This window comes from Notolepis coatsorum (assembly GCF_963971535.1).
Source record: "Notolepis coatsorum genome assembly, chromosome: 14".
In the NCBI taxonomy this organism is placed as follows: domain Eukaryota; kingdom Metazoa; phylum Chordata; class Actinopteri; order Aulopiformes; family Paralepididae; genus Notolepis; species Notolepis coatsorum.
Window position 1 is genome coordinate 77,097,232 of NC_140178.1, and position 13,909 is coordinate 77,111,140.

The 13,909-nt window shown below is 41.9% G+C and overlaps 1 protein-coding gene across 1 annotated transcript in view; it reads right to left on the minus strand.

Annotated features, from left to right (window-relative positions):
* The window catches only part of nup85 (nucleoporin 85), a 31,194-nt gene that overhangs the window by 14,412 nt on the left and 2,873 nt on the right, over window positions 1–13,909 (minus strand). The window contains exons 8-13 of the mRNA XM_084328817.1: window positions 9,234–9,368; window positions 6,959–7,081; window positions 3,010–3,141; window positions 2,075–2,181; window positions 1,881–1,964; window positions 712–777 (exon numbers count right to left, since the gene is read on the minus strand). Of these exons, the coding sequence (XP_084184943.1) occupies window positions 712–777; window positions 1,881–1,964; window positions 2,075–2,181; window positions 3,010–3,141; window positions 6,959–7,081; window positions 9,234–9,368 (647 nt within the window). The remainder of the gene's footprint in view (window positions 1–711; window positions 778–1,880; window positions 1,965–2,074; window positions 2,182–3,009; window positions 3,142–6,958; window positions 7,082–9,233; window positions 9,369–13,909) is intronic.

Below are 13,909 nucleotides of genomic sequence, written 5' to 3' on the forward strand. Positions count from 1 at the left end.
TTTCTGAATGGACGTTTGGATTAAACAAAGTTGTATGCAGTGATGAAGGGTCTTTCCCCACGGAACACAAGTTACTTAACGTTACACAGGTCGCGATATGCATGCTTAGCTTGCTAACGTTAAGATAGCAGTGTAACTTAATGTTACACACGTCGCGATATGCTATGCATGCTTTTTTTCGAATGTTTCATTATCTCCGCTATGATGAGCGAAGAGCTGTCTGTGTGCTTCAGAACAACTCTCAAGTTGTAGGCTACTAACTAGTCTGTACCGGTATGTGCTTGTGTGAGTGAGTGTGTGTGTAAGTCGCAAAGCACAGCCCCACCGCTCGCGCAGAAAGAGAGAGAGACCGAGAGGCGAGAGATAGTGAAAGCGGCAAACAAGATTAGTTTGCAACGTTTAAATTCCTCGGAAAAGAAACTCCATAATTTCTCAAGTACCTACCGATAGCAGAACCGATAACGTCGGATCTTATCAATACTCAGTTTTTTTTCTAATTTAGAACCGGGTTTCGGGGGAATCCCTAGTGTCTACAGTACATGTTATTATCACTTCTAACGCTCCCTTTGCTGTGCGCAAGGTCACTTTCCGTGTGTTATGTCGGAGCACCGACATCACAGGAAGTGAGAAGGGAAACCAGGGGCCCCGCGAAGACGTTTGGATCGGTGGACGGACGGCTATGTCAGTCATGACTCTGAACCAGTAGCTGACCTGTGATGAGTGAAGAGACCGGAGGCGTACTCCAGCAGGAGGAACTCTCTCAGGTTGGAGCCGAAGCTGAAAGCACACAATGCAGCAGCACAGGTTTCACGAAGCACTGGTTAGAAATCTGGCTACATTTTCATTTAGGGAAGAACCAAGTCAAGTCAAGTTAAGAGTTTTATTTGTCACGGCATACAAGTATACAATGAAATCCTGTATGTAAACCTACATACAGGATACACTAGAACCTACATACAGGATACACTAGAACCTACATACAGGATACACTAGAACCTACATACAGGATACACTAGAACCTACATACAGGATACACTAGGTTACATACAGGATACACTAGGTTACATACAGGATACACTAGAACCTACATACAGGATACACTAGAACCTACATACAGGATACACTAGGTTACATACAGGATACACTAGGTTACATACAGGATACACTAGAACCTACATACAGGAAACACTAGAACCTACATACAGGAAACACTAGGTTACAGGATACACTAGAACCTACATACAGGAAACACTAGGTTACAGGATACACTAGGTTACATACAGGATCGACTAGACGACAATGACATGAGACTTCTGCCTCAAATACATTTTGGAGCTTACATTTCAGATTTGTTTTTTGTTCTTCTTATGCTTAAAATAAAAAAGGATAGATAGATACAACATGTCTCTCAAACTAAGATAGAAAATAAGTATGCTCTATTACACAGAACGCTGTTTTTAAAAACACCACAGGGGTTTGCACATTTATTTTGAGGAATGTTATGAGTAAAAGGCTCATATGTAAAGGATTATGTACAGCAGTGATCCAGGACCCATGAAGCAGAGCCCCTGGAGGGACTTAAAGGACAACAATAACCAGCTCTCTGTATATCATCCTGCTTGTTACAGGCTACTTTACCAAAGACATTCATGTTGGAGTTGATCTGCAGTCAAGGGGAACAGCCAAGAAATGTACTGGACGTCTCGACTGCAGAGTAATTTGATTAGATGTGTAATAGCATTTATCCAGAAATACCAGACTGCGGAATGGGTTAACCGTTCATTGACCAGTAACAACAGAGTATTCAGCAAAGCAGCATATTAATGTCCAATATACACATCTATCCCTGGTACAAACACACATTTATGAATATCTCTTACTGTAGGTTATGAGACTGGAGCAGGTTGCAGTGGTCCAACAGGTCTGTCAGATGGGCCACAAACCACCAGTTGTTGAGAGCAATGCTGAAAAGGATGAACCACTTTAGAAATAGGCTGGTGTGTGTGTGTGTGTGTGTGTGTGTGTGTGTGTGTGTGTGTGTGTGTGTGTGTTGAATCTAGTGTGAGTGTCTGACCTGCAGTCCTTGATGACCTGATGGATGTCAAACTCGAAGGCAGCCAGTAGGATGCTGTCCAGAGGCTCAGGGGCACTCCTAGAGTCCAGAAACATAGCCATGCACGACTGCAACACACACACACACACACACACACACAGTAACAGCGGAAACATGCCATTTAATCCATGGCGGAAAATAAGAACTTCATCATTCATTAAATGCAAACATATCATATCATTAGTGTAGCCCTTTGATAAATAGTATATATTTTATGAATGATAGATATGCAGTAGCAGTGAATGTAGTAGCACCTGTACCTATGCTGGGTAGTATAAAGGGCACATGGTAGTGTAGTATAACAGGTATAAGTACAGGATAGTGTAGTATAACAGGTATAAGTACAGGACAGTGTAGTATAACAGGTATAAGTACAGGATAGTGTAGTATAACAGGTATAAGTACAGGATAGTGTAGTATAACAGGTATAAGTACAGGATAGTAGGGCTGACCTTCGAATTTTTAAACTATAATTCTTTTATTTTTTTTATGTTGTGGGACTTGTACAGCACTTTGTTCAACTTTGTCAGTGCTTTTTAAAATCTTAGACAAACAAAACACTTTGCTTTCATGAAATATTGTAAGTAGTCATTTGAGGCTTTATAAAAGCAGCACAATGAACACAAATCTGTCAGTGCCGAGTCCGACCTCATCTTAAATAACAAACAGCATTGCTTGTTGTAGTTAACAAAGAGAGGCAGAGTTCATTTTGCTAAAAAGAAAGAAAGAAAAAAAATCATAAATTTTTTATAAATAACCGAATTTTATTTTTCAAATTCGAATCCCATGCACATCGAACGAAGCTTCGAAGTATTTAAGACAGCCCTACAGGATAGTGTAGTACAACAGGTATAAGTACAGGATAGTGTAGTATAACAGGTAACAGGACAGTGTACCTGTGCATAGTAGTGCAGCTCAGTGGGTTTAACTGTGGGATGGGAGAAGAAGAGTCTGGTGACCAGGAAGTGATACCAGGTGCTGAGCAGCTCCTTGTTCTCCAGCAGAGTGTCCTCATCACCCCCCAGCACCTAGAGAGAGAGAGAAATGTTTCGACTAGCTGTGACATGACCATCATTTAAAAGTGTGATCATACTAATCAGCAACACGGTCTCATCAGAAAAAGTAATCGACCACAGGAAAAAAAGTACATAATGTAAATTATGTTATAGCCATAAGTACGGTAATATAATTACGTATTGTATAGGCAAAAGTCCAAAACAAACGCTGCAACCCGGAGTTGAACCGACAACCATTGCAGTCACGGGTGAGTGCTCTCACTACTATATAAGTATGATTATAGTTAAGAGTTATGGTTAGTTTCATCATTCGCTAAAGGTTATGGTTAAGACATAAAGTTGGAGGTTCAGGTTTGAGACATTCTGGTGAGCAGCCACATGAAAGAGCTCCCGGTCAATGAATATCAAAAAAAGGAAGTAAAACAATTCTAAACTAAATAAAAAGTGAAGATTCGAGGACAAAAGAAAGAAGAAAGAATGAACACGAGGACAAATGAAAGAAAAGCAACCCCAGATGAAGTAAATACACAGATGGAAAAGACTCAACACGAGGCAATGATGCAACAGGTAGAACAAGCTAGCGGGACGCTGAATGTCAGTGCAGAGAAGCTACAGGCTAACATACAAGCTAGCTTACAAGCTAACATAGAGGCTAACCAGGCCACCACGCAGATTGGATTAGGAGCAATGCGGAGCATACAATGTAACACTGAAAAATCCAACGGAGGTGGCAATGAAACGTCGGAGCTATGTTACGTAGAAAATAAAGAAAATTCAGAAAAAGAAAGGAACCAGGTCCCAACAATGTGCAGGAGGCGGCGAGGGACACGGCGCGGAGAGGATGGAAGGAGCCGGGAGGGGAAGGAGAGAGGCCTACGGCCTAGGCCTACACTGACGCAGAGGATGGAGAGGGCGCGCAGGTGGACCAGAACCGAGAGACGAGGACAAGGAGAGGAGGAGGAAAAGAGGGTACCTTCCCTCTCTCCTCTACTGATCCTGGCCCAATTAAATTCAAGGGACCCGTGTCACGGAGTGCTCGGCCCCACATGGGACGGACCTGGGATGTAGGGGAGCCCTATTTCTAGGGGGGATGGCTGGAGGGGGGGGGGTCCCTCTTATGGGGGTCTGGGAGGCTGAACGCAGCCATATTCAAGGGGCCCATGTTAGTGTGTTGTTATGTTATTGATGTCATTGTAGGTATTGTCTAAGAGTTGTATGTCTGTAAATGTTAACACTTTGATTGCCTAAGGTTAAATTCATGATATACCATCCGTTGCCAGCTCTATTTAACATGGAGAAGTTCCCCTTCTTTGCAGGGCTATAACTTTTTAAATTCTATTGCTAGATTGCCATTATTAGGGCCCATTCAAGGTCCTATATGTATTGTTCATGGTGTAGCAACGTTAAACTTTTTCATTCACATATTCATACTAAAATATGATCTAAAGTATAAGTATGTTTTCATCTCTTTCTGCAGCTTTCTCCAGAACGTGATTTATAGCCCCAAATACATTATATTGATGATGAAATAGTTTGGTAGGAATCTGTGCGAGATAAAAAATTTCAATTGGATGTACTTCTAGAAGTTTCTACGTATCATCTGATATTGACCGGATGGGCGGGGGATCGTTTATAATTCCGTGGGCAACGTTTTACCATTCATCTAATGTGGGTCAAATGTTCATCATAGCAGTTAGTGTCGAACACGGTAATATTACACGCTAAAACTCACCCCAGTCTCTGCGGGCCGTTGGGCGATCAGCGTGGGGTAGACAGTTTTCCATTATGGGATGTTGAAATACCCGGTCCATTTCCAGGTTGTATAATAATATATACGTCCAAATCATGTTGTTTTTTCGAGTTATTTGCAGCGATCGATGTTCACTGTGTGAAGACTGAGTCTCTCTAACATTAGCGAGTGCCCGGACCACATATGGAGTGAGTCCTGCCGGGTTAAAGGTAACATCCGTTTTTTCGATCTGCCGATCGGCCACCAGATGGCGGTCTTGAACCGCTAGAGGATTGAGAGGAGATCACACTTGTGTCTCAGGGCCCCGGAAAGGAAATATGATTCCGATCACAGATTTTTGAAATATTGATATCAAAGACGAGTTACGGCGTCTTCGGCAACTTGAGCATGGCGGGGAAGGACGCCTAAACTCGTCCTTTGGCAACTAAAGTGTTAATAAAAATGTTAGTTAAAAAGAAAAGAAAAGACAAAGTTATTGTTAGTGTTCGGTCCCAAGCAGAGGAAAAGTTTTCTGAAAACGTAAAAATAAAAATAAAAAATTATATGTAATATAATATGTACTTATTTGTAATACTGTTAATACTGCAATGTTAAATGGTCTATACAATACATAAATATATTACTTATGGCTAAACATAACATACATTATGTACCTTTCTTCCTGTGGATTAGTACTTTATTTACATATTTTAAGATTTCAGACTAAAATTTGAGAAGTTACCAAAAATAAAATATTGATGTTATAAGCCCACACTGGCCGGATGGAATGTGGTGGTATCGGCGCATCCTTACTATGTCTGGAAAGATTCAAACTTATGGGAAATCAAACCACTTTGAGTGTGTGTGGTGGTGGAATTTAGCACAAAATATAACTCAAAAACAATTGCCTAATTTCAGGGAAACTGGTAAGAAAGTGGTCAGAGGCATGCGTGGGTAAAAAGATGAAGGACCAAACATAGCAATGTCTTAACACTTTGACTGCCGGAAAACGCTTAAAAGCATCATTCCCGGCCATGCTCAAGTTGCCGGAGGACGCTTTACAGCGTCCTTATATCAATATTTCAATATGTATCATATGTCCCCTCCGCTGGCCTGAGATCCACCAGGAGGACCCACTGAGCTCTCTGGCGGTTCAGGAGCGCCATCTGGTGGCCGATCGGCGCAATCGCTTAACAGGAAGTGCTATGGAAGTTGTGCTGATCGGCCGTATTACTTCCGGGCACTCGCTATAGGTTCCGGGACTCAATCTCGACACACTACATAGCGATCGATTGCCAATAACTCGATAAACAACATGATTTGGACGTATATACCATTATACAAGCTGGAAATGGACCGGGTAAATCTACATCCCATAATGATAAAATTTCTACTCTACGATGATCGCCCAACGGCGCGCGGAGACTGGGGTGAGTTTTAGCGTGTAAAATTACCGTCTTCGATACTAACTGCTATTATCAACATTTGACCCACATTAGATGATTGGTATAACGCTGCCCACGGAATTATAAACGCCCCCTAGCCCATCCGGTCAACATCAGATGATGTGTAGTAACTTCTAGAAGTACGTCTAGTTGGAATTTTTTATATCGCGCTGATTGCCATAAAACTGTATTGCATCATCAATATAATGCATTTGGGGCTATAGATCACGTTCTGGAGAAATCTGCAGAAAGAGATGAAACCATACTTTACTATGAATATGTGAATGAAAAAGTTTAACGTTGCTACACAATGAACAATACATATAGGACTTTGAATGGGCCCTAATAATGGCAATGTAGCAATAGAATTTAAAAAGTTATAGCCATGCAAAGAAGGGGTACTTCTCCATAGACAAATAGAGCCGGCAACCTATGGTATATCATGAATTTAACCCATGGCAACCAAAGTGTTAATAATGTCTTACTAATGAATACGGGTGGGCAGGTCAATTGATAGATCATTTTTAGCGCAACAGCAGTAGTGTTGAATGTTATGATATCCGACATGTTAGACGTTTCTTGGTATTGGATTTTTGTCTTGGGGAAATATCAACGCCCCTATGTTTGCCTGATATTTGGACCCGGTACCACTGACCTTACAGATGAGCTCCAGGTGAGGGTTGCTGGCGAAGGAGTTGTCCTGGAGACACCGATCCACCTCCTCGTGCCACTGTCTCCACTTCACATCAAACTCTGTCAACGCCTGCGTCCCGCCAGGCTGGAGGAGCATCACACACACGGGTCAACAACACCTCATATTTGTCCCTATACATTTATTTATTATATTCCTTTTTACCTTGTTTTGTGCAAGGCATTTTGTAAGTCTCAGAAGTTCATTATAAATAAAGATCATCCTTACAGTTCCACATATCACATTTGCTTCAGATTAAGGTGTTGTTAGGAAGGTTTGTGATCAAGCCATCAGACGACACAGGCAGAACTGAAATAATGATATGTTATGTGTACTTCACCAAATACACCAAATCAAAAATTAACACAACAGTGCATCAGAGCTATGCAGCATCACTTTGGATCAGTTTCAGGCCAAACCATGCACTGACACATGCCTTCTCTATTTGAACGACCACATCAAACACAAGGTGGACGTGGGCAAATACTGCGGCATGGTCATGCTGGACCTCCAAAAAGGCTTTCGACACAGTCAATCACTCCATTCTGATTGATAAGCTAAAAGCAATTGGTTTTGATAGTTCAACAGTGAGCTGGATGCAATCCTACCTGGAGGGGAGAGAACAGATGGTGGAGGTGAAAGGTACACTGCCCCCCCCCCCCTCCCAGTGAGCTGTAGTGTTCCACAAGGAAGCATACTAGGACATTTACTGTTCCTAATTTATTATTTAAATGACATGTCATCAGCTTGTTACTGCAACTTGTTCCTGTTCGCGGACGACTCAGCCCTGCTGGTCTTTGACAGGGACAAGTTGCAGGTTGAAAAAGCCCTCAGCTCTGAACTCGGCAGAATCTGCACCTGGCTTGCTGATAAACTATCATTACACCTGGGTAAAACAGAATCCATTCTCTTTGGATCAAATAGCAAACTCAGCAAGGCCAACGGCTTCTCTGTTACAGTGGGTGACAATATTGTCAGAAGGAAAGATGAAATTACCTACCTGGGTTCCATCCTAGAAGCAAATCTTACCTGTGACAAAATGGCAACCAATGTAATCAAAAAAGTCAACCAACAAACAAGATTCTTGTACCGGATCTCTCCTCTCTGGTAAACAAGAATACCTTGAAGACTCTAACAGGAGCACTCATTCAAGGGTACTACGACTATGCTTGTACCTCATGGTACCAAAGCACCTCAAAGGCCCTAAAAACAAGGCTACAAACATCACAAAACAAACTGGTCAGACTACTGCTTGGCCTTACTCCTAAACCCACCTTACCCTGCCCATTTTGACAACCTAGGATGGCTTAGAGTAGACGACATAGTACAGCAACTTGCAATGGGCCTGGTCTACAAGATACACTACACCAGTGGTTCTCAACCTTTTTACACCAAGTACCACCTGAGAACATAGCTGGCTCTCCATGTACCACCATATGACCGACGTTAAAATACAGCCTATTCAGCTATGCACAGTTCACAGTTTTATTCCCCAAGTGCCACCAGCAGGGGGCCCAAGTACCACCGGAACCACTGCACTGCACCACTAAGATACCCATGTACATGTCGAAATACTTCCCAAAGGTCAGTGAACTACAACATCAGAGGGAGTTCCACAAATCATGTTCAACCCAGATTCGGCTCAAACAAGGGATTAGACACGTTTTGCAATTATGCCACAATAATGTGGAATGCCCTACCCACAGCCGTAAAGGAATGAGAACCCCTCACTCATTCAAAACCGCTCTCAAAGAGCTCGTATGAGTGGCTGCAATTAGAAACTGGCCCCGGTAAATGTCCAAATCCCCCGCCACCCCCTCCAATATACAGTTTCCTCCCCTTCGGATGTATATATTTTTTTATTATCTATTTTTCTTACACAGTACTGTATATTTGTATGTCTTAATGTATGTCATAAATGTCTTGATGAATTGAAAATGGAGGACCCTGATGTAAACAAGACGAAAGTCTTTTTCTGGTCTGCATCCTCTTAGCAGTTGTTTGTATTGAGCCGTACTGTATTGTACCCATTCTGCAATCTGTTAATAAAGTTTTCAATCAATCAATGAAGAGAATACAGTGGACCTCAAATATCCTCTTAAAAACCAGAGACAACAAAGCATGATGGAAGTATACAGTATATCCTACATTGTATAGAAGTATACAGTATAACCTACATTGTATGGAAGTATACAGTATATCCTACATTGCATGGAAGTGTACAGTATATATATCCTACATTGTAGATGGGCATCTTGGCGAGTAGTGTATCCATCAGTTTGAACATGTTCCTGGCTGCAGGCTGCAGGTTGGCCTGTTTCACCAGCATCTGTCTGGCCTCATCCATCCTGCCCTGGAGCACATAGCTCACCACCTGCAGAGACATTCAGAATGTTGTTAGTACCGTAGTTAGAACCATCACTATTAACTTATTTATTTCACTCTTATTCTCTATGCCACACTGAAAATCAGTGATATGTGTAAACGAGTGGCAACGACTGAGTTTCTCTTTTGTTTTCTTTTTTTACATTAACTCATTGACCGCCGGGGATTAGCCTTATCCTGTGGTAGCTACTGCCACACTGTAAACAATGGGAGTTAGTCACCTTGTTTGTAGAGCTAAATCTATATTATAGCCAATTTAGCCATGGATACAATACTATAGTCATTTGACATTGAGTTTCTTCCGGTCAAGATGCAAAAAAAAGATAATTTTTCCATCCATACGTTCCCGTGTTATACCGTGGTGAATATAAGTATGGTTTTAGAGCGGTCTAGGGTAATTCATGAAAAGCTTAGTTATGGCAGTATAGGTCGATTCCACTATAAACGTTGCCATGTCTTGCCTGTATACTCTATTATCCCGAAATCAAATCTAGATCATAGCTATTATGTTTGTATTTGTATTTATTGGTTTAAAATAGAGACAGTGCATATTAACACTTTGAGTGCCAGCGACGAGATTTATCGTTAGTTCATGCCAACCGTTGAGTACCAGCCGACGAGAGATCTCGTTTTTAATCGTTCTTTTTTTTATTATCGATTTGAATTCATATTTCATCAATCTAGTCTCACGTTAGTGCTGCAAACTCTCTGAGCTCCATTGGGAAAATACCGCCCCCTATCGTCTATCCCTGTTGTACTGCACCCCATTGGATTAGACTGAATGAAACACATGGGGGGGGATCCAGCTTCCTCATTTAACTTCTCGGGCAAGCCACCCGAGGGGATCCAAGTCATTTCCGAGCCCCAAAACAGCGTGGAATACATATTTCCAGTATCCAGCGTTGGATCAATAAACGCGATCAATATTTGGAATGGCGATCAGGAATTGGAATAATCTTTTTGGAGAACATCTGATCTGAGGTAAGGAATCTATTTTACCAGTCTTAGGATAATCAGACCTTTTTTCACAGAGATATCAGCATGTGCCATATGTGTGTGTGTGTGTGTGTGTGCTGATCAGGAAATAGATTTTTCAGCCTGCTTATATAGCGTGCATAGTTTCAAGTTTCTTTAATAGTTGTCATACAGAAGTACAGAATACTTTTATACAAAATGCTTCTTACTGTTACGCTCCAGAGACTGTGCAAGACAAGATAAGTATGAAATAAAATAACATAGTATAGCATGTAAATTAGAAGTAAAAAACAAAATGAGGTCACAGTGTTCAGTATAGACACAATGTTCGATGCAGAATAGACGTAACTGAGTTACCATATAATATACAATATACAATACTGTGCAGTGTACTAATATACAATACTATATAGTGCAAGGCAGAAATGGGATGAGGTGCAATTTAGGTACAATTTACAGTAGGTGTACGAGTTGTAGTGCAAATCCTTTATCAATAAATATAAAGTGTGTTTGTGTGATCTAAAGTGTGGAGAGTGGGTGCTGCAGTGTGTTGTTTGTTTAAGTGAGTGTGTGCGTGTGGGTGTGTGTGCTGTGTGCATTTGATGGTTGTTGCATAGTGTTTATTGTTCGTTTAGCAGCCTGATGGCCTGGGGATAGAAGCTTCTTCTGAGTCTTTCTGTGCTCGCCTTAAGACTCCGGTATCGCTTGCCTGACCGCAGCAGTTCAAAGAGGCAGTTGTTCGGGTGGCTCGAGTCCTTAATAATTCTCTTAGCCTTCCCCTTGCACCGCTTGTTGTAAATGTTCTGGAGGGTGGGAAGCCCCCCTCCAATTGTGCGTTCGGCTGAACGTGTCACTCTTTGTAGTCTGCTACGGTCTTGTGCAGTGCTATTCCCAAACCAGGAGGTGATGTTGCCAGTCAGGATGCTCTCTATTGTACATGAGTAGAAGTTCCTAAGGATCTTCTGACTGACTTGGAACTTCCTTAGGCGCCTGAGGAAGTAGAGGCGTTGTCGTGCCTTCTTCACAACACTGTCAATGTGTGTGGTCCATGTCAAATCCTCGGATATGTGGGCTCCGAGGTACTTGAAACTGTTCACTCTCTCAACCGGTGCCCCGTCGATGCTGAGGGGGCTGTAGTCCTTGACCCCCGACCTCCTGAAGTCCACAATCATCTCTTTTGTTTTGCTGACGTTCAGGGAGAGGCAGTTCTCCTGACACCACTGTGACAGATTCTCTACCTCTTCCAGGTAGGCCCTTTCGTCGTTGGCAGAGATCAGGCCCACCACTACTGTACACCACTACATAAGTACACATATACTATCGATAATCTAGCATTTATTTGAAAACGATTCATAAATAGGCTGAAAAATGACAACGTGTTGTGTATTCCAGAATATTCCAGTAAAGGGCGTTTATCACAGAATCTTTATATTTTCCTGAAACTTTCAAAAAACGAGTTTTTCAAAATGGTATAAAACGAAAATGAACCGATTAAAAAACAATCCGTTTCGACAATGTTGACTGCAAACAAGTCATTGATAAGCGACAGCCAGATTAGACACATAGCCATAATTTAAGACATACCGGTAGTTTATGCGTTCACAAATATGAGAGCGCCATCATTGAAGTGGGTGGTGGCATTCAAGGGGGGTAAGGCGCACCGCATGGCTGGTAATGAAAGTGTTAACACTTTGGATGCCACTGGTGAACACGGTCAAAACATGGTTTAATGCCAGCACCCACTTCAATGATAGCGCTGTGAACGCATAATCTATGTCTTAAATTATGGCTATGTGTCTAATCTGGCGGTCGCTTATCAATGACTTGTTTGCAGTCAACAGTCGAAACGGATTGTGTTTTTTTTCTTTTTTTTTTTTTTTAAATCGGTTCATTTCCGTTTTATAGCATTTTGAAAAGCCCTCGTTTTCTTGAAAGTTTCAGGAAAATATAAAGATTCCGTGATAAACGGCATTTACTGGAATACACAAAAAACTTTGTCATTTTTCAGCCTATTTATGAATAGTTTTCAAATAAACGCTAGATTATCGATAGTATATGTGTACTTATGCACACTAGAGAAGCGAGTTGAAAAATATATTCTCTCATTTCCTGATCAGCACACACACACACACACACATACACATAGGGCAAACGCTGATATCTCTGTGAAAACAGATCCGATTATCCTAAGACTGGTCAAATAGATTCCTTACCTCAGATCAGATGTTCTCCAAAAAGATTATTCCAATTCCTTATCGCCATTCCAAATATCGATCACGTTTATTTATTCAGCGCTGGGTACTGGAAATATGTATTCCACGCTGTTTTCCGGCTCGGCAATCACTTCGATCTCTTCGGATGGCTTGCCGGATAAGTAAAATGAGGAAACTGGATTTCCAGCCCCCATCAGTCTAATCCAATGGGGTGCAGTTACACAGGGAGAGACGATAGGGGGCAGTATTTTCCCAATGGAGCTCAGAGAGAGGTTGCTGCACTAACGTGAGGCTAGATTGATGAAATATGAATTCAAATCGCTAATAATTAAAAAAAAAACGACAAACAAACGCTATATAGCGTTGCTGGCATTCAACGGTCGGCATGAACTAACGACATATAGCGTCGTTGGCACTCAAAGTGGCACTCAAATATGCCAGTTTAGCCAGGTTGGCTAATTTTCAACTGTAGTCTCTGGGGCAGGTGACATGAGCACTTAAGCAATTAAGACATAGTACAATAATTAAAACACAGTAGGAATCAGTATTGGTTACAATACACTAAAATACATACAAATAAATACATTAAAATACATTACAATATATCACAACCCCTCAGTTAAAATGGTCTGTTCCATTGTTTCATGTTCCATCATGAATGCATGAAAGGGGGGGGGGGTCGTTTCTGATTATTTGATTGTCAGTAACGGTATTCGCATTGAACACTAAAAGCGGTTATCAGCCCGATCAGTATGAAAGCATTGCAGGATCAAGCAAAAATGTACGTCAAATCACCCTTACCTGTGGCCGGGAGTAATCCAAAAAGAATATTCCAATTATTTGATCGCCATCTGGTATATCCAATGTCCATTTGCTCGACGGCATAATCCACCATAACATATGGATCGGGCATATTTGACGGGCTTCAATGTAACCGGCGAACCATTCGTCTTGCCCGACAAGGAAAAATGTAACCCGAAACCCTTGGCCATCCCACAGCCCAGGATACAATGTTAGAAAGGGTGCTCGAGGGGAGCTCCAGTAGCTCACCACGTACCGCGAGCGCTATTTCAGCGCCGTGGACAACCGTGCTCGTCACGGATCTGGGGCTTAGCGAGTTCGAATCCCGACTGCAGCCGTGCCTTTCCCAGAGTGTCTTCCCCCCCATCTGAACCCTTTCAGCCTGTTTCTGTCGGTCATCCTTGACCAGTATAAATGTGATAAACACATAAAAGAGCCAGGGGAATGGCCAAAGTTTAAAAAAAGAAAAGAAAGGGTGCTCGATACCGCCGTCTAGCGTGATGCGGCCGGTATTGCACCTAGGCATTCTCAATGCGATTCT